The sequence below is a fragment of the Coregonus lavaretus genome (genome assembly GCF_964263955.1).
Source record: "Coregonus lavaretus genome assembly, chromosome: 30".
NCBI lineage: Eukaryota > Metazoa > Chordata > Actinopteri > Salmoniformes > Salmonidae > Coregonus > Coregonus lavaretus.
Genome location: NC_140017.1, coordinates 12,800,160 through 12,827,355, shown reverse-complemented (window position 1 = coordinate 12,827,355; position 27,196 = coordinate 12,800,160). Strand labels below are relative to the sequence as shown.

Genomic DNA, 27,196 nt, shown 5'->3' with positions numbered 1-27,196 from the left:
TGTGCAGGCCAGTTAAGTTCTTCCACACTGATCTCGACAAACCATTTCTGTATGGACCTTGATTTTTGCACGGGGGCATTGTCATGCTGAAACAAGAAAGGGCCTTCCCCAAACTGTTGTACAATGTTAGAACCACAGAATCGTCTAGAATGTCATTGTATGCTGTAGCGTTAAGAATTCCCTTCACTGGAACTAAGGGGCCTAGCCCAAACCATGAAAAACAGCCCCAGACCGTTATTTCTCCAAACTTTACAGTTGGCACTATGCATTGGGGAAGGTAGCGTTCTCCTGGCATCCGCCAAACCCAGATTTGTCCGTCAGACTGCCAAATTGTGAAGCGTGATTCATCACTCCAGAGAACGCGTTTCCACTGCTCCGGAGTCCAATGGCGGCGAACTTTACACCACTCCAGCCGACGCTTGGCATTGCACATGGTGATCTTAGGAATGTGTGCGGCTGCTCGGCCATGGAAACCCATTTTATGAAGCTCCTGACGAACAGTTCTTGTGCTGACGTTGCTTCCAGAGGCAGTTTGGAACTCGGTAGTGGGTGTTGCAACTGAGGACAGACGATTTTTACTTCAGCACTCTGCGGTCCAGTTCTGTGAGCTTGTGTGACCTATCACTTCACGGTTGAGCCATTGTTGCTCCTAGACTTTTCCACTTCACAATAACAGCACTTACAGTTGACCGGGGCAGCTCTAGCAGGGCAGACATTTCACGAACTGACTTGTTGGAAAGGTGGTATCCTATGACTGTGCCACGTTGAAAGTCACTGAGCTCTTTAGTAAGGCCATTCTACTGCCAATGTTTGTCTATTGAGATTGCATGGGTGTGTGCTCGATTTTATACACCTGTCAGCAACGGGCGTGGCTGAAATAGCCGAATCCACTAATTTGAAGGGGTGTCCACATACTTTTGTATATATAGTGTAGCTTGCTTATAATTTGTGCTGCTGCAGAAATAAACAGGCCTATGCTCAATAAATAAATAAAATATATATCTATACAGGTACATTATGAATTTCGAGATAAGAGTGTGCGTGTGTGTGTCTACCGACTCAAATCTTACCAGAGCCATATTGAAGTAAGCAGTTGAAAGGAAATGCCTACTGAAAACAATGGATAGACAAGGTCACAGAAAGGACCCTGAACATCCTTTAGCCTATCCCTTCTCCCCCTCAATAGGCCTGCAGTCCAACAGCCTGCTCCTTACTATTAACGACAATCAAGCAGGCCTGTACTATATAGTATGCTGTTCTTGACATTCATCGCAGTGCATCCACGTCACACAGATTAATGTATTACTGAATGTTACACTTAAATCAGAGCCGTGGGACCAACAGCTGTCGTGTCTTTCTTGTGTGTGTGTGTGTGTGTGTGTGTGTGTGTGGCACAGAATAGATTACATTGGCACTCTAACCATAACTGGTAAGGACTGAGCAAAATGTTGAACATGGAGTACTGCACAACTTTCCCCCTGAAACGATGCCTCTATTTTTCTGATAGCCAATTAGATTCAATGTATTTCTAGTACTGGAATCCTTATGAGGTGTATGTAATAAACAGTTAATTTGGGCTTCTTGTTACATAACCAACGAGGGGGTCAGGCTGTTACAATAAGGGGGTTGGATGAGAAGGAGTTGGGGGGAGGAATTGGCAAAAGAGGGAGCCAAATGACAAAATAGCCCAAGATCTGAACACTCTCACAGAGGACATTGAATGGGCAGGGCGGGGGGAAATTACCTCACCATCGCCATTGTATTACCTAATAGATAATTGACCACACATGTCCTGCAGCATTGGAGTGCAGAGTTGCATGGTGAAGTCAGTGCAAAGCATAATGGGCATTAAATGTTCTGTTATGGGGTGGTGCTGGCCAAATGCACATAATGTCACGTTGGCTCCTTCTCGGCATGAAGCCAAACAAGTTTGCAGTGGTGGACCCAGTATGTTTGCAAACTAGAACCAACTGCACTGGTATGGAGAACTCTGACTCCTACCAGTGCAGTTGACTCCCGAGTGGCGCATTGGCCACTAGAGATCCTGGTTCGAGTCCAGGCTCTGTCGCAGCCGGCCGCGACCGGGAGACCCATGGGCGGCGCACAATTGGTCCAGCGTCGTTCAAGGTAGGGGAGGGTTTGGCCGGCAGGGATGTGGGTTAGTTTCCCACTGGGGGCCAGTATGGAAAAAAATAATGAAAATAAAGTGTGTGTATATATATATATATATATATATATATATATATATATATATATATATATATATATATATATATATATATATATATATATATATATATATATATATATATATATATATATCACACACACACACACACACACACACACACACACACGTATGCATTCACTAACTGTAAGTTGCTCTGGATAAGAGCGTCTGCTAAATGACTAAATTAGCTAAATTCAATAGACTAAGTCAAATTAAATCAATGTACAGAAAATACCCTACATTGCAAGGGTTACGTGTACATAACACTGTCATAACAGTAACATAAGAGAACAGAGCATAATTAACAGCCATGATAGCTAAATAGCCATTTAAGAAGTTATTACAACAGACTTGATGCAAGCCAACTAGCTAACCAAAATAATGGTGTTTGCCATGACTGGGTAAAGTTAGTCTTGTTACAACAAATCAGCTCTGTCAAGTAATGCTATGTAATATCATTATCATGATGACGTTACGAATTTATGAAGGTCATATGATGGAGCGTTCAGGTGAAATGCTACTGACGAGAACAATATTTGCCGTTAGGCCAAGCCAAGGGGAAGTGATACTCAAACCCAGACAAACACACGCCCTTGTTTGTCAATTCAATGTGTACTATATCCAGGTCCTAATAGCCTATAGCAGGGTTCACCAACCAATTTGGCACAGAGGTGTTTTTATTTGGCCCCTCAAGTTTACTGAGCAACAAAATTATGAAAATTAAAATCATAATTTTCATAATTTTGTTGCTCAGTAAACTTGAGGGGCCAAATAAAAACACCTGTATGTATGTATGTAAACACACAGTTTAAGTCGGACGTTTACATACACCTTAGCCAACAACATTTAAACTCAGTTTTTCACAATTCCTGACATTTAATCCTAGTATAAATTCCCTGTTTTAGGTCAATTAGGATCACCACCTTATTTTAAGAATGTGAAATGTCAGAATAATAGTAGAGAGAATGATTTATTTCAGCTTTTATTTATTTCATCACATTCCCAGTGGGTCAGAAGTTTACATACACTCAATTAGTATTTGGTAGCATTGCCTTTAAATTGTTTAACTTGGGTCAAATGTTTTGGGTAGCCTACCACAAGCTTCCCACAATATGTTGGGTGAATTTTGGCCCATTCCTCCTGACAGAGCTAGTGTAACGGAGTCAGGTTTGTAGGCCTCCTTGCTCACACACGCTTTTTCAGTTCTGCCCACAAATGTTCTATAGGATTAAGGTCAGGGCTTTGTGATTGCTTGTAGTGTCATACCCAAGAAGACTCAAGGCTATAAATCGCTGCCAAAGGTGCTTCAAGAAAGGACTGAGTAAAGGGTCTGAATACTTACGTTAATGTGATATCAGTTATTTTGTTAATACATTTGCCAAAAAAATTACAAACTTGTTTTTGCTTGTCATTATGTGGTAGTGTGTGTAGATTGATGAGGGGAAAAAAACAATTTAATCAATTTTAGAATAAGGCTGTAACGTAACAAAATGTGGAAAAAGTCCAGGGGTCTGAATACTTTCCGAATGCACTTGCGAAAGTATTCACCCCCCTTGGCATTTTTCCTATTTTGTTGCCTTACAACCTGGAATTCAAATTGATGTTTTAGGGGTTTGTATCATTTGATTTACACAACATGCCTACCACTTTCAAGATGCAAAATATTTTTTTAATTGTCAAACAAACAAGAAATGACAAAAAAACAGAACTTGAGCGTGCATAACTACTCACCCCCCCAAAGTCAATACTTTGTAGAGCCACCTTTTGCAGCAATTACAGCTGCAAGTCTCTTGGGGTATGTCTCTATAAGCTTGGCACATCTAGCCACTGGGATTTTTGCCCATTATTCAAGGCAAAAGTTCTCCAGCTCCTTCAAGTTGGATGGGTTCTACTGGTGTACAGCAATCTTTAAGTCATACCACAGATTCTCAATTGGATTGAGGTCTGGGCTTTGACTATGCCATTCCCACACTTTTAAATGTTTCCCCTTAAACCATTCAAGTGTTGTTTTAGCAGTATGCTTAGGGTCATTGTCCTGCTGGAAGGTGAACCTCCGTCCCAGTCTCAAATCTCTGGAAGACTGAAACAGGTTTCCCTCAAGAATTTCCCTGTATTTAGCGCCATCCATCATTCCTTCAATTCTGACCAGTTTCCCAGTCCCTGCCAATGAAAAACATCCCCACAGCATGATGCTGCCACCACCATGCTTCACTGTGGGGATGGTGTTCTTGGGGTGATGAGAGGTGTTGGGTTTGCACCAGACATAACGTTTTCCTTGATGGGCAAAAAGCTCAATTTTAGTCTCATCTGACCAGAGTACCTTCTTCCATTTGTTTGGGGAGTCTTCCACATGCCTTTTGGCGAACACCAAACGGGTTTGCTTATTTTTTTCTTTAAGCAATGGCTTTTTTCTGGCCACTCTTCCATAAAGCCCAGCTCTGTGGAGTGTACGGCTTAAAGTGGTCCTATGGACAGATACTCCAAACTTCGCTATTGAGCTTTGCAGCCCCTTCAGGGTTATCTTTGGTCTCTTTGTTGACACTTAAATATAGTCCACCTATGTGCAATCTAACTAAATATGTGACTTCTGAAGGTAATTGGTTGCACCAGATCTTATTTAGGGGCTTCATAGCAAAGGGGGTGAATACATATGCACACACCACTTTTCCGTTATTTATTGTTTTGAATTTTTTTAAACAAGTTATTTTTTTCATTCACTATTTTGTGTATGTCCATTACATGAAATCCAAATAAAAATCCATTTAAATTACAGATTGTAAATGCAACAAAATAGGAAAAACTCCAAGGTGGATGAATACTTTTGCAAGGCACTGTATATACAAGCTTGGCACACCTGTATTTGGGGAAATTCTCCCATTCTTCTCTGCAGATCCTCTCAAGCTCTGTCAGGTTGGATGGGGAGCGTCACTGCACAGCTAATTTCATGTCTCTCCAGAGATGTTAGATCGGGGGGGTCCTGGGTGGCAGGAAGCTTGGCCCCAGTGATGTACTGGGCCATACGCACTACCCTCTGTAGCGCCTTACAGTCTGATGCCGAGCAGTTGCCATACCAGGCGGTGATGTAACCAGTCAGGATGCTCTCGATGGTGCAGCTGTATAACTTTTTGAGGATCTGGAGACCCATGCCAAATCTTTTCAGTCTCCTGAGGGGGACAAGGTGTTGTCGTGCCCTCATCACGACTGTCTTGGTGTGTTTGGACCATGATAGTTTGTTGGTGATGTGGATACCAAGGAACTTGAAACTCTCGACCCGGTCCACTACAGCCCCGTCGATGAGAATGGGGGCATGTTCGGCCCTCCTTTTCCTGTAGTCCACGATCAGCTCCTTTGTCTTGCTCACATTGAGGGAGAGGTTGTTGTCCTGGCACCACACTGCCAGGTCTCTGACCTTCTCCCTATGGGCCGTCTCATTGTTGTCGATGATCAGTCCTAACAGTGTTGTGTCGTCAGCAAACTTAAATGATGGTGTTGGAGTCGTGCTTGGCCACGCAGTCGTGGGTGAACAGGGAGTACAGGAGGGGACTAAGCACGCACCCCTGTAGGCCCCAATGTTGAGGATCAGCGTGGCAGATCTGTTGTTGCATACCCTTACCACCTGGGGGCGGCACGTCAGGAAGTCCAAGAACCAGTTGCAGAGGGAGGTGTTTAGTCCCAGGGTCCTTAGCTTAGTGATGAGCTTTGTGGGCACTATGGTGTTGAACGCTGAGCTGTAGTCAATGAAAAGCCTTCTCACACGTGTTCCTTTTGTCAAGGTGGGAAAGGGCAGTGTGGAGTGTGATTGAGATTGCGTAATCTGTGGATCTGTTGGAGTGGGTCTAGGGTTTCCAGGATGATGGTGTTGATGTGAGTCATGACCAGCCTTTCAAAGCACTTCATGGCTACCGATGTGAGCGATACGGGGTGGTAGTCATTTAGGCAGGTTACCTTCGCTTTCTTGGGCAGAAGGACTATGGTGGTCTGCTTGAAATGTGTACGTATTACAGACTTGGTCAGGGAGAGGTTGATAATGTCAGTGAAGAAACTTGCCAGTTGGTCCGCGCATTGGTAATCCGTCTGGCACCGCAGCCTTGTGAATGTTGACCTGTTTAAAACGTCTTGCTCACATCGGCTACGGAGAGCGTGATCACACATTTGTCCAGAACAGCTGGTGCTCTCATGCATGCTTCAGTGTTGCTTGCCTCGAAGCGAGCATAAAAGGGCAATTAGCTCATCTGGTAGGCTCACGTCACTGGGCAGCTCGCGGCTGGGTTTCCCTTTGTAGTCCGTAATAGTTTGCAAGCCCTGCCACATTCGACGAGCGTAAGTAGGATTCAATCTTAGTCTTGTATTGACGCTTTGCCTGTTTGATGGTTCGCCTGAGGGCTTAGCGGGATTTCTTATAAGCTTCAGAATTAGTCTCGCGCTCCTTGAAAGCGGCAGCTCTAGCCTTTAGCTCGGTGTGGATGTTGCCTGTAATTCATGGCTTCTGGTTGGGTTATGTACACATGGTCACTTTGGGGACGTCGATGCACTTATTGATGAAGCCGGTGACTGAGGTGGTATACTCTTCAATGCCATTGGATGAATCACAGAACATATTCCAGTCTGTACTAGCAAAACAGTCCTGTAGCGTAGCATCCGCGTCATCTGACCACTTCCGTATTGAGCGAGTCACTGGTACTTCCTGCTTTAGTTTTTGCTTGTAAGCAGGAATCAGGAGGATAGAACTAGTGTCAGATTTGCCAAATGGAGGGCAAGGGAGAGCTTTGTATGAGTCTCTGTGTGTGGAGTAAAGGTGTTCTAGAGATTTTTTTTTTCCTCTGGTTGCACATCTTACATGCTGGTAGAAATTAGGTAAAAGAGATGTAAGTTTGCCTGCATTAAAGTCCCCAGACACTAAGAGCGCCGCTTCTGGATGAGCATTTTCTTGTTTGCTTATGGCCTTTCCAGCTCGTTGAGTGTGGTCTTAGTGCCAGCATCGGTTTGTGGTGGTAAATAGACGGCTACGAATAATATAGATTAAAATTCTGTCTCGATAGTGTGGTCTACAGCTTATCATGAGGTACTCTACCTTAGGCAAGCAATACCTCGAGACTTCTTTAATATTAGACATCGCGCACCAGCTGTTATTGACAAAGACACACACCCCCACCCCTCGTCTTACCAGACGTAGAGGTTCTGTCCTGCCGATGCATGGAAAACCCAGCCAGCTCTATATTATCAGTCTGGTCTTTCAGCCACGACTCTGTGAAACATAAGATATTACAGTTTTTAATGTCCCGTTGGTAGAATAATCTCAAACGGAGATCATCCAGTTCATTTTCCAACGATTGCACGTTGGCCAATAGCACGGATGGTAGAGGAAGGTTACCCACTCGCCGACGTATTCTCACAATTCACCCTGATCTCCGCCCCCTGTATTTTCGTATTTTCTTTACGCGAATGACAGGGATTTGGGTCTGGTCTCGTCGAAAGAAAAAATCTTCGTCCAGTTCGAGGTGAGTAAATGCTGTTCTGACATCCAGAAGCTCTTTTCGGTCATAAGAGATGGTAGCAGCAACATTATGTACAAAATAACTTACAAACAATGCGAAAAAACGTACAAAAAAATAGCGCAGTTGGTTAGGAGCCAGTAAAACCGCAGCCATCCCCTCTGGCGCCATTATTCCAGGCTCTGGCTGAGCCACTCAAGGACATTCAGATACTTGTCTCAAAGCCACTCCTGCATTGTCTTGGCTGTATGCTTAGGGTCATTGTCCTGTTGGAAGGTGAACATTCGCCCCAGTCTGAGGTCCTGAGCACTCTGGAGCAGGTTTTCATCAAGGATCTCTCTGTACTTTGCTCTGTTCATCTTTCCCTTGATCCTGACTAGTCTCACAGTCCCTGCCGCTGAAAAACATCACCACAGAATGATGCTGCCACCACCATGCTTCACCGTAGGGATGGTGCCAGGCTTCCTCCAGACGTGACGCTTGGCATTCAGGCCAATGTGCTCAATCCTGGTTTCATCAGACCAGAGAATCTTGTTTCTCATGGTCAGAGTCCTTTAGGTGCCTTTTGGAAAACTGTCATGTGCCTTTTACTGAGGAGTGACTGTTTGGTGGAGGCCTGATTGGTGGAGTGCTGCAGAGATGGTTGTCCTTCTGGAAGGTTCTCCCTTCTCCACAGAGGAACTCTGGAGCTCTGTCAGTGACCATCGGGTTCTTGGTCACCTCCCTGACCAAGGCCCTTCTCCCCCGATTACTCAGTTTTGCCGGACGGCCAGCTCTTGGAAGAATCTTGGTGGTTCCAAACTTCTTCCATTTAAGAATGATGGAGGCCACTGTGTTCTTGGGGACCTTCAATGCTGCAGACATTTTTTGGTACCCTTCCCCAGATCTGTGCCTCGACACAATCCTGTCTCGGAGCTCTACGGATAATTCTCTGACCTCACGGCTTGGTTTTTGCTCTGACATGCACTGTCAACTGTGGGACCTTATATAGACAGGTTTGTGCCTTTCCAAATCATGTCCAAACGATTGAATTTACCACAGGTGGACTCCAATCTAATCGTAGAAACATCAAGGATGAACAATGGAAGGATGAACAATGGAAACATGATGCACCAGAGCTCAATTTCGAGTCTCATAGCAAAGGTTCTGAATACTTGTGTAAATAAGGTATCTGTTTTTTATTTTTAATACATTTGCAAACATTTCTAAAAACCTGTTTTCACTTCGTCATTATGGGGTATTGTGTGTAGATTGATGATCATGTTTTATTTATTTAATACATTTTAGAATAAGGGGGTAACGTAACAAAATGTGGAAAAAGGGAAGGGGTCTGAATAATTTCCGAATGCACTGTATACATACTTTTTTTTCCCCTTTGGAATTTTTATTGTTGGACAAAAACACCAGGAAAACATGAAGAAATCTGTTCAAGTATTCCCACGCATAATAGGGAGTCACGGGATTGTATACAAATGTAAGCAAGGTTTGAAATGATTATGTTTTAGTCTTGCAGTCAATTTGCAGTCTACAAATTATTTGTAATTATGTTCCGGCCCCCTGACCATCCGCTCCAGAAAAAAATACATAATAATAATAAATCGGCCCGCGGCTGAATCTAGTTGATGATCCCTGGCCTATGGACTATACTATAGCCTATAGGTTAATAGCCTTTAGGCTAACCTAACCTATTATAACCTATAGCCTAACGTATAACTATTAGTATGTCCTGTGTGAATGGACCTTAATCCAACAGACAGTACTGATAAACCCAACTGCTAAGACAAGTGAACCAACAAACAAGAACAACAACAAGAACAGTGACATCCTGTCCTTCTATAAACACACAGTGACGTCAAGCGACAGGTAACACATATCAGATATGCAAATATAGCAGGACTAAACACTTGGAGTAGTCATACACGAGTACTACAAACAAACCCAAATACGTACATAGGCTAACTATTTTGCATTTCAAATATAGCCTAGTGTTTTGGAGATGCAAAACGGCAACCATTACTCCTTTCCCATCTTTCTCCTGTAATAACCTAACACTAAGTGTCAATACAAATTCTGACACAACGATGCTAGCCAAGAGCGAGTCTACATGTTGATAGAAATGTCATTTTCAAGATAGTAGAAAATATATTTTGTGATATACTGTAAATTGAAAGGAGATATGCAGTCACTCTTGTTTTGTGCATGCGTGTGTGCATGTGTATGCTTTTTATACCAGCCCAGGCCTGACTGTCATTATAATGTTCCTGTTCTGTACAAGTGTTTGCTGAGACCCCTCTGACCGTCACTGTGCTGCCTGGGTCTGAGGCTAAATGAGAGTCAGTTGACTCTGCAGCAGAGTATGTGAGCGGAGTTGATCCAAGAGACAGTATTGAGATCAACCCAACTGCCAAGACAGCACATTAACTCTGGTCAACAAACTCTCCCTGGTGGACAGTAGCTGGAACTACAGCTGAGCTTCGAGGTCCAATGACAGACAGTCTCAGATGACTCAGGCACTGAACCCAACAATAATTGAGGAGAAATTCAGCTGGGCCTGAAAGGTTGTCAGTGCAATGCCCAAAAATACTTAATAGTTACAATACGATGAGATTGTTTTACTGCTAACAGTAGGCTTCAGCCAATCATCTTAGTTTGACTGGTAATGGTATAGTCTTACCTCCGGGGCTGGGAGCGACGGTCATCCTCACCACTGTCTACCTCCTGGGGAGAGAGCAGAGAACCAATCAGAAACCAACATGCGTGTACACACTCTGTAATGTATCCATAAACGGACTATAGTAATGACACATTTACAGACAGACACACCCATCAATATGTGGCCGCACAGACAGACAGACGGCTGCGGTCACATGACTAGACAAGGTTGCTTGTTCACAATAACCGGCCTGAACAAAGAGATAAGCATATGAATCAAGTCAAGTGACTCAAATGACTAACAATGAGCCAAATAGATTCCTACAGCAATATTAGAGGTGTGCTGCAGCCAGACCTTCTGAACAAGAATTACACAGCCAGTCAAAACCAGCTGTTAATATTTAGGCTTGTTAGATTTAAGTGTATAGCTATCTATTCAAGGGAGATTTTGCAACACGTTTTGCATCGGGCACCGAGGAAGAGCGAATTAACCTTATTTTAAAGAGGATAATGAATTCCACGGTGGCTAAATGTGCCGCTAAATATCAATTTTCATCCATGTCATGGGGTTGGACATTGTGATATTTCACTAAACCCAGAACAAGGCAGAATAGATAAGGGTTGAAATGGCTGCCGGCCTGTTTTGAAGCGTCCCTCTCCCTCTCCACCCCCACCCACCCAGGCCAGGCCCGGCAGTCTGTTGTCCCTGCTCAGACACAGACAGGCAGGCCATAATCCCAGCCTGTTTTGCTCCAGTAATCCCCAAACTCAGGGAACTTTCTCCCAGGGATCAGGCTGTCAATCCTGGACACAGCAGCCCCCCCCCCCTCCCCCACCAACCTCTGACCAGCCGCATGGTCAGAGAGAGAGACTGAAGTGGGTTAATAAAGCCCAATGTACGACACAATGGCTACATTCACCATGTCCTATACAGACACATGATGTACAGTGAGGGAAAAAAATTATTTGATCCCCTACTGATTTTGTACATTTGCCCACTGACAAAGAAATGATCAGTCTATAATTTTAAATGGTAGGTTTATTTGAACAGTGAGAGACAGAATAACAACAAAAAAATCCAGAAAACGCATGTAAAAAATGTTATAAATTGATTTGCATTTTAATGAGGGAAATAAGTATTTGACCCCCTCTCAATCAGAAAGACTTCTGGCTCCCAGGTGTCTTTTATACAGGTAACGAGCTGAGATTAGGAGCACACTCTTAAAGGGAGTGCTCCTAATCTCAGCTTGTTACCTGTATAAAAGACACCTGTCCACAGAAGCAATCAATCAATCAGATTCCAAACTCTCCACCATGGCCAAGACCAAAGAGCTCTCCAAGGATGTCAGGGACAAGATTGTAGACCTACACAAGGCTGGAATGGGCTACAAGACCATCGCCAAGCAGCTTGGTGAGAAGGTGACAACAGTTGGTGCGATTATTCGCAAATGGAAGAAACACAAAAGAACTGTCAATCTCCCTCAGCCTGGGGCTCCATGCAAGATCTCACCTCGTGGAGTTGCAATGATCATGAGAACGGTGAGGAATCAGCCCAGAACTACACGGGAGGATCTTGTCAATGATCTCAAGGCAGCTGGGACCATAGTCACCAAGAAAACAATTGGTAACACACTACGCCGTGAAGGACTGAAATCCTGCAGCGCCCGCAAGGTCCCCCTGCTCAAGAAAGCACATATACAGGGCCGTCTGAAGTTTGCCAATGAACATCTGAATGATTCAGAGGAGAACTGAGTGAAAGTGTTGTGGTCAGATGAGACCAAAATCGAGCTCTTTGGCATCAACTCAACTCGCCGTGTTTGGAGGAGGAGGAATGCTGCCTATGACCCCAAGAACACCATCCCCACCGTCAAACATAGAGGTGGAAACATTATGCTTTGGGGGTGTTTTTCTGCTAAGGGGACAGGACAACTTCACCGCATCAAAGGGACGATGGACGGGGCCATGTACCGTCAAATCTTGGGTGAGAACCTCCTTCCCTCAGCCAGGGCATTGAAAATGGGTCGTGGATGGGTATTCCAGCATGACAATGACCCAAAACACACAGCCAAGGCAACAAAGGAGTGGCTCATGAAGAAGCACATTAAGGTCCTGGAGTGGCCTAGCCAGTCTCCAGACCTTAATCCCATAGAAAATCTGTGGAGGGAGCTGAAGGTTCGAGTTGCCAAACGTCAGGCTCGAAACCTTAATGACTTGGAGAAGATCTGCAAAGAGGAGTGGGACAAAATCCCTCCTGAGATGTGTGCAAACCTGGTGGCCAACTACAAGAAACATCTGACCTCTGATTGCCAACAAGGGTTTTGCCACCAAGTACTAAGTCATGTTTTGCAGAGGGGTCAAATACTTATTTCCCTCATTAAAATGCAAATCAATTTATAATATTTTTGACATGCGTTTATCTGGATTTTTTTGTTGCTATTCTGTCTCTCACTGTTCAAATAAACCTACCATTAAAATTATAGACTGATCATGTCTTTGTCAGTGGGAAAACGTACAAAATCAGCAGGGGATCAAATAGTTTTTTCCCTCACTGTACATGACACACAGGGATGGGAAAAAGTGGTCCAGAGAACGCATCTTCATAGAGGAGCAGAGCACACACACAAAACCCCAGACAGAGCCCAGGCCTATACTCAAGAATACAAAAATGCTTACATTTAAGCCTAGTCTATGCAAAGAGATCTGCTTGTTGGGCTTGTGCGCATGACCATGATGGCAAACATGCACAAATAAAAAAAGCAGACAGATATCAGTTCATGCTGGACTGTCACACTGAATGTAGCCTACTACAATGGAGGCAAACATGGCTTGGCCTGGACATAAACCCTCACACACCAGATTATGTAAATCAGCTGCTACCACATCCAGGCAAATTCACATCCAGGCTGCTATAGAAAGGTGTTTTAGTGGCGAAGTGGCGGAGAGACCGCAAGCTTCCTCCTCTTCCCGTGATTAAGTCACCATACATGTAATACTATGTACAGGCCCATCTCCATGGTTACCATGCCATCACATGGAGGAAGGATGTACAGGGGATTGCATCGAGCCAATGAGAGGGGAGGATTTAGTGTGCTACTAGGCAGATGCCTACGTCCAGCAATCCCTCTCTCTGATTCGATGTTCAGAATACAGAGTAGGCTTAATTAATAGGCGAGTCAATATTTGACACTTCAGTCTACGCTGATACTTTCCTAAACAATAGTCAGTGGTAGGGGTGACAGATATATATAGGCCTATATCAAATAGGCTAGGCCTAAAATCTTCCTTGCATGGTGTTAACATCTTTGCAAAAAATGTGTCCAATGGGATATCAGACACATGGAGCTAAAGGATATGATACCACTATGTCCACATACAGCAAAGGCAGTCAACTATAATGCTTTTTCATCACGACCATCCATAATAACCCTGACCTGCATGGTATCTTGCTGTGGTAATGGCCTGCCAGTAGAACAAATCTGAGGAGGCTCTTTCTCAGGAGGAGAAGGCTTCAGGTATCTCACAAGAGCACTCACATGGGTGCCTCTCATATGTCACATGACAGGCAGCTGGTACCCCCAGGACCATAGCTGTGCCAAAATAAAGGAAACACTTGAGTAAATGAGGGATACAAAGTACATTGAAAGCAGGTGCTTCCACACAGGTGTGGTTCCTGAGTTAATTAAGCAATTAAAACATCCCATCATGCTTAGGGTCATGTACAAATATATATTATTTTGGCTACCATGGTCTAGAAGAAGAGATCTCAGTGACTTTGAAAGAGGGGTCTCAAAGGAGCATAGGGAAATGGAAAAGGAACGGGGTATACCTAGTCAGTCGCACAACTAAATGCATTCAACTGAAATGTGTGTTCCGCATTTAACCCAACCCCTCTGAATTAAAGAGGTGCGGGGGGCTACATTAAATCGACAGCCATGTCATCGGCGGTCGGGGAGCAGTTGTTGTTGGGGGTTTAAGGGCGTGTGTCTCAGTCACCAGATTTAAACCGAATTGAATACTTATGGGAGATTCTGTGTTTCATCCTTCCAATACAGTTCCAGACACTTGTAGAATCTATGCCAAGGGGCATTGTAGCTGTTCTGGTGGCCCAACGCCCTATTAAGACACTTTAGGTTTCCTTTATTTTGGCAGTTACCTGTAAATAGGCTATCTGCTCCTTTCACCTACATAACCTGATTTCTCTGTCTGACTGCTCTTAACACATTGTCTCTACATTTCTGTGTTGACCTTTGCTTTAGTTGTTTTCATGGCTGATTGAGAGAAACATAGTTCATCCCTCAGGTCCTCTTTCCCATTTATACTGGCATAATGTGATTCAGGCATTGACAACTCACAGAGGGCTGTCACAGCAAAACAGCAATTATTTTTATTTCTCTAGCCACAGACCTGACTGCTTTCAATGGATAGGTCCCAAAAGCACCCTATTCCCTATATAGTGCACTACTTTTGATAAAATGCCATTTGGGACGCATCCAATATCTAGGGCTAGGCTGTCTAGCTACAACCCTTATGTGGAATATTCAGCTAGCATATCAGCCAGCCAGGCAACCCTCGATGTCATATGGAATCTTCCCCAATGCGGATCATAAAATGTAGTTTGACAGCCATGTCATACTAACCCGGTTTTCATGCAAAACAGGAGAATAACTTGAGCCTAGTTGATATGGAACTGTTGTGAGAGTCCATAACATTGTTTTAGCTAGGTCTGTTGTACTACAAATGATCAGTTTTAACTCTATACATTAGTAATTTACAAACATTTATGGCAGTGACTGAGTGCAACATTATGGTCAGCTAGCTATGCGCGGGTAAACACGCCAACAAAGATTTACACTGACTAAGATTGCTAAACTATTGATGAGCTGGCTTCTTTGAGTTCATTAAGACTATTTATATAATTGACTTGGGGATAAACAGGTCAGATATGCACTGGAATTATTTGCATTGCATAACAGTCACTATACATAGCTAGCTAACTTGCTAAATTACAAGGTTAGAGAAACTTCACTGGCTAGCTGGCAAGCCAGTGGCTGTGGTAGCTAAGAGAAAACGTGTCTGGAAACAGGAAAGTTTAACTTTGTATAGGCAAATGTCAAAAGTGTATATTTATACACAACGCAGACAGCTAAAACACATTTCAGTTAAACAATTTCGTAGGAAAGCATGTTCATAAAAAGCAGGACATAGCCAGCTACTGTAGATAGTTGAGACGCTCTTTTCACCGCACTTAGCTACGAAGTGATTTTCGTCGCAGGTTAGGAGACCATTTCCGCTAACCCTAACCTTATCCTCAGTCTCCTGTTACGAAAAGGTCATCGATATCGAAGTGCCGTGAAAAGTGTTTCCCCTATCTAACTAGTGCATGGGACAACAACCTGCTTGTTAGCTAACTATGTCCACCCTAAACAATAGAATTGAGCCTTAAATCCCGTGCTATGGACAGACGACCAAGCTCGACAACTCACCGACACGCAGGGGCTGGAGGTAACGCTGGGTGTTGGCGAACGCTGAACGGTGACCAGCGCCATTCAAGGTCCAGGAAACGGATACCTTAGTTAGAGAAAGCAGAGGCGGCGAGATTGTCATAATTTGAGCAGATGCTGTGCAAGGCGCCCGAGGTTATTCGGTCGTTGCTGATTTCCCTCCTATTCATTCAGCAGCGTCTTTTGGCGCATGCGATCCACTGGCCAGCTGTCAAACGACATTGTTTAATGCTGCGTTCATAACAACTCGTACATTCGTAAATACCAGCATAAAACTGGGAAAAATGCACTTGAACGACCCTCCAACTCCTAATTACTAGTGGGAAATAATCTCTGTTCCACTTTATCCCACACGCTGAACTCTAGCGCAAGAAAATTACTTCGATAATAGCATTTTCGGCAGCTAAATTAAATAACAAAACATTATTTATAAAAAACTATTTATTATTGTGCTTTTTTAACACTATAATTTGTTTGGAAGCATGTTAGCTGTACTTTTAGTTTATGGTTGACACCGCTTGTTTGACATTTGTCAATCGAGTTCAAATCATGTGAATGCACACAACAGCCCCATTCTCCCAGTTTACAAGTAGGCCTAATGTGTTCCAAGAGACCCACTTGTTATTAACGCAACAAAACCGTGCTGGAAACTGTATCAGGCAATGGTGGAAGGAAAAAATGCGGTCATACACGTTTGAAAATTACATTTTGACATGAGGCTCCTCTCACCAAATATAACTAATTACATAAGTCTATGGTTTAAACAGTACGCAGCTGAGTGAACTTCAATGGATATGAAAAGGCAATACCATCTGGGCACAAACTGGTTGAATCAACGTTGTTTCAACGTAATTTCAACCAAAAAACTCAACGTGATGACGTTGAATCAACGAGGAAAACAGAGTATTTTTTTCACCCAACTTTTAACCTAAATCCAATGACATGGTGAATTTTTATTTTACATTAGTTGACAACTCAACCAAATGTAAATCAAAACTAGAAATTGAACTGACATCTGTGCCCACTGGGTAGTTCCTGTGAGACTTCTGTAAATGTACAGTGCCTTCAAAAAGTAAATTGCGTACATTCATTTTTTCAGGAGTGTCTTCCATCTGGCCACTCTCCCATGAAGCCCAGATTGGTGAAGCGCTGTAGAGACTGTTGTCCTTCTGGCCATCTCAGCCAAGGAACTCTGTAGTTCTGTCAGAATGGTCATTGGGTTCTTGGTCACCTCCCTGACCAAGGTCCTTCTTGCCCGGTTGCTCAGTTTGGTCGGACGGAGTCTGGGTAGTTCCATATTTGTTTAATTTCCCAATGATGGAGACCACTGTGCTCTTGGAAAATTTCAACGCTTTCTGCAGTACAGTTGACAAACATTGCTATGAACGCTAAGAAGCCAACCTCACTGAAGCATAAATCACTCGTTGGCCTATCCCTCTGTGCTGGCAAAAATCTACTACTCACTGGGATCTTCTCAGGATCCCTCACCCTTGACCCATCCTCCTCTACTTTATTCACTGCCTCAGCATACAACACCTTCTGCACTAATCTGACTCTGGCCACTTCAACCTGCCTCTCCCGCACCGGACACTTCCGATCCCCAGCAACATGGGCACCCCTACAGTTGACACACACAACTTTATCCACCGAAACTACACAATCCTCTGTCCCATGCCCTCCTGCACACATCTTGGAATCTCCCTCCTACACACTGCTGTGACATGACCATAAACATTGCACCTGAAACAACGCAGTGGATAACTGATATATCCTGACATTACTTTGTCTGGTAGAGACTGACTCAAAACGCAAAAGGACTGACAGTGACTCCTCTGTTTCACCAGGCTCCCCACCTGGTCTGCGTCACACCAAACGGCGCGCATCACAAACACCAGGGATTTTCAACTTCAATTGCTCCACCTCCACACTTAACGCTAACCCATTAATAACTCCTTTCAATGGTGCCGTGTTCCTAAGAACAAAGCAAGAAACAGATCTTGAAGTTGCTTGACACGGAGTGCCTGCTCCCTCTGGGCAGAAGAAACACAAACAAATATCACAAGTCCACTACAGGTTACCTTCACTGATTCAACTGCACCCAACTCATTTCTCACCCACCCTGAAACCACAAATGGATCCGCCAAACAGTAAGGGTCCACTTTCTCCATATATTTCACTCCTACTGGACCAGATTCTTCTTTATCATGTCCAACGATGTCAAACTCGGGTTCCAAGCTCTTCACCACACCTTCCACCTCACTTAACACGCCCTCATTCACTTCCATTTCCCCTCCAGAACTCAGTCTGGCGCAAGGCTCACTCTGTTTGTTGGACTTGACACCAATCTTCCTCAGATTCAAATCCAACCTCCAGTGGTGGAAAAAGGACCCAATTGTCATACTTCAGTAAAAGTATAGATACCTTAATAGAAAGTTACTCAAGTAAAAGTGAAAGTCAGCCAGTAAAATACTACTTGAGTAAAAGTATTTGGTTTTAAATATACTTAAGTATCAAAAGTAAAAATAATGTAAAATTCCTATTATAAGGCAAAGCAGACGGCACAATTGTCTTTTTTATTTTTATTTTCAGATAGCCAGGGGCACACTCCAACACTCAGACATGATTTACAAAAGATGCATGTGTTTAGTGAGTCCGCCAGACCAGAGGCAGTAGGGATGACCACGTGTTCTCTTGATAAGTGTGTGAATTTGACAATTTTCCTGTCCTGCTAAGTATAAAAAATTTAATGAGTACTTTTGGTTGTCAGGGAAAATGTATGGAGTAAAAAGTACAATATTTTCTTTAGGAATGTAGTGAAGTAAATTATATAAATATAAATAGTAAAGTACAGATACCCCAAAAAACTACTTAAGCAGCACTTAAAAGTATTTTTACTCAAGTACTTTACACCACTGCTGCTTTCCTCATTCTCTTCAACCTCCTTCCTCTTTTTTCACCTCCATTCCTCCTCAGAAAACCATGTTTCTGTTTCCCTGTCCCAATATTCCTGTTCTTGTTCCATGATTCCTCCTACGACCTACCGTATACATGTCTCTCGCCGAAGCAGCACAATGAACAAAAAAAACTCTGACATGCACTTCTTCTTCTTCTTCTTCTGTGGGTTTAATGTTGGACTACAACCCAAAAAGGTGTATTGCCGACACCAACTGGACAGGGTTGAAAAAACAAGGTAAGAAGAAAATTAATACGTGATAGGGAAAACTAACTTAATACACCCAAATAAAAATAGTACATTGACAAAAACAAAACTCCCACTTCTTCCTTCCTTCAAATCTCCATATTTCCCTTCTCAGGCTCTAGGGCCTGAGAGGGTGTTACGGCTCCTCTGCCGAGAAGTGTTTCAGTCCCAGGAACCGCTCCACTTCATCCACAATGATATCTATTTTCCTCTCCACCTTGGCAGTGCCATTAATCACCATAGCTATAAAGGCCACAAAGTCCACCTTCTTAACCTTTAAAATATCTGGGTCCTGCTGGTGAAAGGCATCCCCTGCAGCCTGCAGTGAAGGCCTATCCACCAACATGGACTCTTCGGGAGCACCATTGGAGCTGTAACGTAGAATCAGGGAGTCAGGAAGCAAGTGCAGTTGGTGAGTTGAATTATGAAGAACATGGAACGATACAAAACAAGGGAAGCGTCTAACATCGAAACAAACAATATTGCCTGGTGGGTGATAACAAAGGAGTGCTAGATAAAGGGGAAGTAATGAGGGTAGTGATGGAGTCCAGGTGTGCCTCATGATGGGGTGCAGGTGTGCATAATGAGGGTTGCCAGGACCGGTGGTTAGTAGACCGGCAACATCGAGCGCCCCATTGTTTCAAGGTGAAACGCTCCTTCAGCAGGCGGAAGGCCTCATCAGCTGCAGGATTCCACACCAACTTACGGCGACCACCTTTGAGGAGAAAGGTGAGAGGAGAGGCGATGGAGCTGAAATTCCTGATGAAGCGGCAGTAAAAGTTGGCAAACCCCAAAAACCGTTGTAGTCCGTTTTTGGTGGTTGGGACTGGCCATGACCTGACTGCATCTACCTTCCTTTCCTCCATAACCACTCCCTGCGGGCTGATCCGATATCCCAAGAAGGAGACGGTGACCTGATGGAACTGGCACGTCTCCGCCTTGACATACAGATGGTTATCTAGGAGGCATCCCAGGACTACCCGGACGTGGGCGATGTGCTTCTCCAAGGTGGCCGAGTAGATCAGAATGTCATTGGTATACACAACCACCTGGCGCCCAAGCATGTCTCGAAACACCTTGTTCATGAATGCCTGGAACACCGACAGAGCATTGGCTAAATCATAAGGCATCACCAAGTACTCGTAGTGCCCAGACACCGTGCTGAAAGCAGTCTTCCATTCATCCCCCTCCCGGATGCAGATCAAATTGTAGGCACTCCGCAGGTCCAGCTTGGTAAAAAACGGGGCCCTGCGGAGCTGTTCAATGGCGGCCGGCACGAATGGGAGGGGGTAGCGGTACTTGGTGGTGATGGCATTGAGACCTCTGTAGTCTATACACGGACGAAGACCCCCCTCCTTCTTGGCCACGAAGAAGAAACCAGCGGACGCAGGGGAGGTGGATGGGCGGATGAAACCCTGTTGGAGAGCGTCCTGGATGTACTACTCCATAGCCTTGGTTTCAAATCAAATCAAATCAAATCAAATTGTATTGGTCACATGCGCCGAATACAACAGGTGCAGACATTACAGTGAAATGCTTACTTACAGCCCTTAACCAACAGTGCATTTATTTTAAACAAAAAAAGTAAGAATAAAACAACAACAAAAAAAGTGTTGAGAAAAAAAGAGCAGAAGTAAAATAAAGTGACAGTAGGGAGGCTATATATACAGTAAAATAAAGTGACAGTAGGGAGGCTATATATACAGGGGGGTACCGTTGCAGAGTCAATGTGCGGGGGCACCGGCTAGTTGAGGTAGTTGAGGTAATATGTACATGTGGGTAGAGTTAAAGTGACTATGCATAAATACTTAACAGAGTAGCAGCAGCGTAAAAAGGATGGGGTGGGGGGGCAGTGCAAATAGTCCGGGTAGCCATGATTAGCTGTTCAGGAGTCTTATGGCTTGGGGGTAGAAGCTGTTGAGAAGTCTTTTGGACCTAGACTTGGCACTCTGGTACCGCTTGCCGTGCGGTAGCAGAGAGAACAGTCTATGACTAGGGTGGCTGGAGTCTTTGACAATTTTGAGGGCCTTCCTCTGACACCGCCTGGTATAGAGGTCCTGAATGGCAGGGAGCTTTGCCCCAGTGATGTACTGGGCCGTACGCACTACCCTCTGTAGTGCCTTGCGGTCAGAGGCCAAGCAGTTGCCATACCAGGCGGTGATGCAACCAGTCAGGATGCTCTCGATGGTGCAGCTGTAGAATTTTTTGAGGATCTGAGGACCCATGCCAAATCTTTTTAGTCTCCTGAGGGGGAATAGGCTTTGTCGTGCCCTCTTCACGACTGTCTTGGTGTGTTTGGACCATGATAGTTTGTTGGTGATGTGGACACCAAGGAACTTGAAGCTCTCAACCTGTTCCACTACAGCCCCGTCGATGAGAATGGGGGCGTGCTCAGTCCTCTTTTTTTTCCTGTAGTCCACAATCATCTCCTTTGTCTTGGTCACGTTGAGGGAGAGGTTGTTGTCCTGGCACCACACGGCCAGATCTCTGACCTCCTCCCTATAGGCTGTCTCATCGTTGTCGGTGATCAGGCCTACCACTGTTGTGTCGTCGGCAAACTTAATGATGGTGTTGGAGTCGTGCCTGGCCATGCAGTCATGGGTGAACAGAGAGTACAGGAGGGGACTGAGCACGCACCCCTGAGGGGCCCCCGTGTTGAGGATCAGTGTGGCAGATGTGTTGTTACCTACCCTTACCACCTGGGGGCGGCCCGTCAGGAAGTCCAGGATCCAGTTGCAGAGGGAGGTGTTTAGTCCCAGGATCCTTAGCTTAGTGATGAGCTTAGAGGGCACTATGGTGTTGAATGCTGAGCTGTAGTCAATGAATAGCATTCTCACGTAGGTGTTCCTCTTGTCCAGGTGGGAAAGGGCAGTGTGGATTGCGATAGAGATTGCATCATCTGTGGATCTGTTGGGGCGGTATGCAAATTGGAGTGGGTCTAGGGTTTCTGGGATTATGCTGTTGATGTGAGCCATGACCAGTCTTTCAAAGCACTTCATGGCTACAGACGTCAGTGCTACGGGTCGGTAGTCATTTAGGCAGGTTATCTTAGAGTTCTTGGGCACGGGGACTATGGTGGTCTGCTTGAAACATGTTGGTATTACAGACTCAGTCAGGGACATGTTGAAAATGTCAGTGAAGACACTTGCCAGTTGGTCAGCACATGCTCGGAGTACACGTCCTGGTAATCCGTCTGGCCCTGCGGCCTTGTGAATGTTGACCTGCTTAAAAGTCTTACTCACATCGGCTACGGAGAGCGTGATCACATAGTCATCCGGAACAGCTGGTGCTCTCATGCATGCTTCAGTGTTGCTTGCCTCGAAGCGAGCATAGAAGTGGTTTAGCTCGTCTGGTAGGCTTGTGTCACTGGGCAGCTCGCGGCTGTGCTTCCCTTTGTAGTCTGTAATAGTTTTCAAGCCCTGCCACATCCGACGAGCGTCAGAGCCAGTGTAGTATGATTCAATCTTAGACCTGTATTGACTCTTTGCCTGTTTGATGGTTCGTCGGAGGTCATAGCGGGATTTCTTATAAGCGTCCGGGTTAGAGTCCCGTTCCTTGAAAGCGGCAGCTCTACCCTTTAGCTCAGTGCGGATGTTTCCTGTAATCCATGGCTTCTGGTTGGGGTATGTACGTACGGTCACTGTGGGGACGACATCATCGATGCACTTATTGATGAAGCCAGTGACTGATGTGGTGTACTCCTCAATGCTGTCTGAAGAATCCCGGAACATGTTCCAGTCTGTGCTAGCAAAACAGTCCTGTAGCTTAGCATCTGCGTCATCTGACCACTTTTTTATTAACCGAATCACTGGTGCTTCCTGCTTCAGTTTTTGCTTATAAGCAGGAATCAGGAGGATAGAGTTATGGTCAGATTTGCCAAATGGAGGGCGAGGGAGAGCTTTGTATGCGTCTCTGTGTGTGGAGTAAAGGTGGTCTAGAGTTTTTTTCCCTCTGGTTGCACATTTAACATGCTGGTAGAAATTAGGTAGAACGGATTTAAGTTTCCCTGCATTAAAGTCCCCGGCCACTAGGAGCGCTGCATCTGGATGAGCGTTTTCCTGTTGATTAATGGCCTTGTACAACTCATTCAGAGCAATCTTAATGCCAGCATTGGTTTGTGGTGGTAAATAGACAGCTATGAAAAATATAGATGAAAACTCTCTTGGTAAATAGTGTGGTCTACAGCTTATCATAAGATACTCTACCTCAGGCGAGCAAAACCTCGAGACTTCCTTAGTATTTGATTTTGTGCACCAGCTGTTGTTTACAAATATACACAGACCGCCGCCCCTTGTCTTACCAGAGTCAGACGTTCTGTCCTGCCGATGTAGCGTATAGCCTGCTAGCTGAATGTTATCATTGTTGTCGTTCAGCCACGACTCCGTGAAACATAAGATATTACAGTTTTTAATGTCCCGTTGGTAGGATAACCGTAATCTTAACTCGTCCATTTTATTCTCAAAAGATTGAACGTTGGCTAGTAGGATTGATGGGAGAGGCAGTTTACTCGCTCGCCGTCGGATCCTTACAAGGCACCCGGATCTGCGTCCGCGATATCTCCGTCTCTTCCTCACGCGAATGACGGGGATCTGGGCCTTGTCGGGTGTCTGTAGGATATCCTTCGCGACCGCCTCGTTGAAGAAAAAATCTTCGTCCAATGCGAGGTGAGTAATCGCTGTCCTGATATCCAGAAGCTCTTTTTGGTTATAAGAGACGATGGCAGAAACATTATGTACAAAATAAATTACAAATAACGCGGAAAAACACACATAATAGTACAATTGGTTAGAGGGCTGTAAAACGGCAGCCATCTTCCCGGCGCTGTTCATATTTCAGCCACCGACAGGGTGTAGCTGCGGCTGCGCGGAGGCACAGAGTCTGTTAGCAGGTTGATGGCACAGTCCCAGGGGCGATGAGGAGGGAGACAGCTGGCGTGAGTCTTGGAGAAAACGTCCCGGAGATCCTGGCAAACCTCCGGGATGTCGGCCTGGAGGGCAACCACAGGACTCTCAACCGACGTGGAACCACAGGGTAAGGGAAAGCAGGTCTTCTGTCATCCGGGTTCCCAGGCCGTAATCTCCATCCTCGGCCAGGAGATGGTGGGGTCGTGGCATTGGAGCCACGGGAGGCCGAGGATGACTGTGTGTACAGGTGCCTGGATGATGAGGAAGGGGAGGCTTTCTTGGTGCAGAGGTCCCACGGTGATGGTGAGTGGTGCTGTGATGTGTGTGACTGTGCCAGATCCCAGTGGTTGCTTATCCAGTGCTTGAACCGGAAACGGAGAGGAGAGCGGATATGATGTTATGTTCAGAGAAGAGGCAAGGGCCTGGTCAATAAAATTCCCCGCAGCACCGGAGTCCACTAGAGCGGTGGAAACAACACATGAGGGACAGCCAGCTAGTGAAATCGGTACTAAAAGGGTTTGGTGGAGAGTGAAGATGGAATATTCACACCTACCCCAGGAGACGGATGATCACTGGACCGTCCCTCTGCTCTAGTGACTCTCGGGTTACAACGTAGCGGACACTGTTGAAGCTGGTGTCCCCCCTGGCCACAATAGGGACAAAGCTCCAGCTGTCTACAACGGCGTCGGTCAGCAACGGGGAGGAGTGTGGCCCCTACCTCAATGGGTTCAGGCTCTGACTCAGATCGGTCAACAAAGGAGGGAGAGAGGCGATGGGAGTGCCAACGCTCCCGAAGAAGGTTATCCAGACGGATGGCCATTGTGATGAGTGCGTCCAATGAGAGGGTGTCGTTTCGGCATGCCAGCTCCGTCTGGACTTCCTTACGCAATCCTCTTCTGAATAAGGTACGGAGCGCCGGCTCATTCCATCCACTGGATGCTGCCACTGTACGAAAGGTGAGGGTGTCCTCTGCAGCGGTCTGGTCCTCCTGCCGTAGTTGGAGTAGGCGCTCACCCCCATCTCTGCCCTCCGGTGGATGATCGAAGACTTCTCTGAACAGAGCCACGAACCTCCCAAAGGAACCCAGCTCTTCCTCTCTGCCAGACGGCCGTAGCCCATTCCAACGCCCGCCCAGTCAACAGGGAAATAACCGTGGCAACCTTGGACCTCTCGGTGGTGTGGGCCCCCGTTTGATGAGCAACATAGAGGGAGCACTGGAGGAGGAAGCCACGGCATTTGGATGGGGTCCCGTCATATTTGTCTGGAAGGGACAAACGGGCATCGCTGACTTGGGCAGGCTGCTGAATGGGCTGGGGTGCTGGCTCGCTGGGTCGACTCATGGTAAAGGATCCTCTGTTTGTTGAAGAACGCAGAGGACCTCATCCATCGCCGTCTCCAGTTCCGCCAGCTGATCGTGGTGTTGGCGAAGTAGGTGTCCCTGTTCGTCGACCATCTGGGAGATGTCTCGGTTGGCTGCTGCTTCCATTTTGTGAGGCAATATTCTGTAACGTAGACGCAGGAGGTCAGGAAGCAAGTGCAGTTGGTGAGTTTAATTACGAAGAACATGGAACGATACAAAACAAGGGAAGCGTCTAACATGGAAACATAAACAATATTGCCTGGTGGGTGATAACAAAGGAGTGCTAGATAAAGGGGAAGTAATCAGGATAGTGATGGAGTCCAGGTGTGCCTCATGATGGGGCGCAGGTGTGCGTAATGATGGATTGCCAGGACTGGTGGTTAGTAGACAGGAACCCTCAACCCTTTTAACAGCCACTGCATACGAAATGCTCTGGACAGCCCTGACTTTAGCTACATTCTCTTTTACCCTTATCAGGCTTTGAAAATACGTGGCTTCATGGTTCCCACCACAATTGCAACATGACACATTTTCATCACTTTTAAAACACATGACATTATCTTTTCTACAACTTGGACATCTCAGCTTCTCCCTTCTGCAAACACTTGAAACATGTCCAAAAGCTTTACAGTGATCACATTGCATTGGTCTTGGAATAAATGCTCTTACTCTGTAGTTTATATACCTCAACTGCACTTGAGTAGGGAGAGACTGACATGCATCAATCACTGCAGGAATATTTTTCATCTCTGTAACATCGACTTCCCACGAGACACACACACGACACGTCAAACTTCTCAAAAATCTAAACAAACCCACCTCTTGTAATCCTCACAGCCTTCACTTTACCCAGCACTCTCTCCACCAGTTTGGATATCTCAAATGGATTCTTCAAGATTGGTAATCCAATCAGCTGCTCCTCATTAAGAAACCGTACTCCTACAAGATAAGAAAGGACATTCTCAGCACTGTACGCTAATTTGCTCAATTTTCCATTCTTTTGGACAATAGTCCAATTCTCCTTGATTCCACCGCCATTCGGTTCAAGATCCACATCAGCTTCCGTAATCTTTTCCTCCAAAACTCCCCCCTCTGACATGCACTGTCAATTGTGAGACCTTATATAGACAGGTGTGTTTCGTTCTAAATCATGTCCAAACAATTGAATTGGCCACAGGTGGACTCCAATCAAGTTGTAGCGACATCTCAAGGATGATCAAAGGTAATTGGATGCACCTAAGCTCAATTTGGAGTGTCATAGCAAAGGGGTGTGAATACTTGTTTTCACTTTGTCATTATGGGGTATTATGTGCAGATAGGTGAGAAAAAAAATCTATCCATTGAATTCAGGTTGTAACACAACAAAATATGGAATAATCAAGGGGTATGAATACTTTCTGAAGCACTGTAGCTCTTTCATAAGGATTTTTAAAGAGAGCTTTTCAGGGAGCTTTTATGCAGAGAGAGTTTCAGGTCACTGTACAAAAGGTTGGTTTGAAAAGGAAATGTGACTTCTGTCACTTCCCAAATACCATGACATAGCCTGCACTTCCTATTGAATGCAACAGAGGGAGAAAATGGGAAAAGAAAACACAATAACATTATGTGCAAAAATACAGGTGCCAATGTATTTTCCAAGTAGACTCCACATCACAGTATGTTGACAGATTATGTTGAAACAGTGGGATGGGCCCAGTTGGATTGGTTTAGCCCCTCTTGAGGTTCTTGAAAGATCAGCCAAGGAAGTGAGAGAAGGGAAGAAGTCCATTTGAGCAGCAGCAAGGGATGAACAAATGAACTGAATGACAATGTCCCTGTGTGAAAGAGAGGCTACGATAGAGTAGCAGAGGCACACAAT

The 27,196-nt window shown here is 45.1% G+C and overlaps 1 protein-coding gene across 1 annotated transcript in view; it reads right to left on the bottom strand.

The window, feature by feature from the left end:
• LOC311105571 (uncharacterized protein) overlaps positions 1 to 16,098 on the bottom strand; it is a 39,465-nt gene extending 23,367 nt beyond the window's left edge. The window contains exons 1-2 of the mRNA XM_084147756.1: positions 15,858 to 16,098; positions 10,397 to 10,440 (exon numbers count right to left, since the gene is read on the bottom strand). Of these exons, the coding sequence (XP_084003882.1) occupies positions 10,397 to 10,440; positions 15,858 to 15,920 (107 nt within the window). The 5' untranslated portion in view covers positions 15,921 to 16,098. The remainder of the gene's footprint in view (positions 1 to 10,396; positions 10,441 to 15,857) is intronic.
• Between the last annotated feature and the right edge of the window lie 11,098 nt (positions 16,099 to 27,196).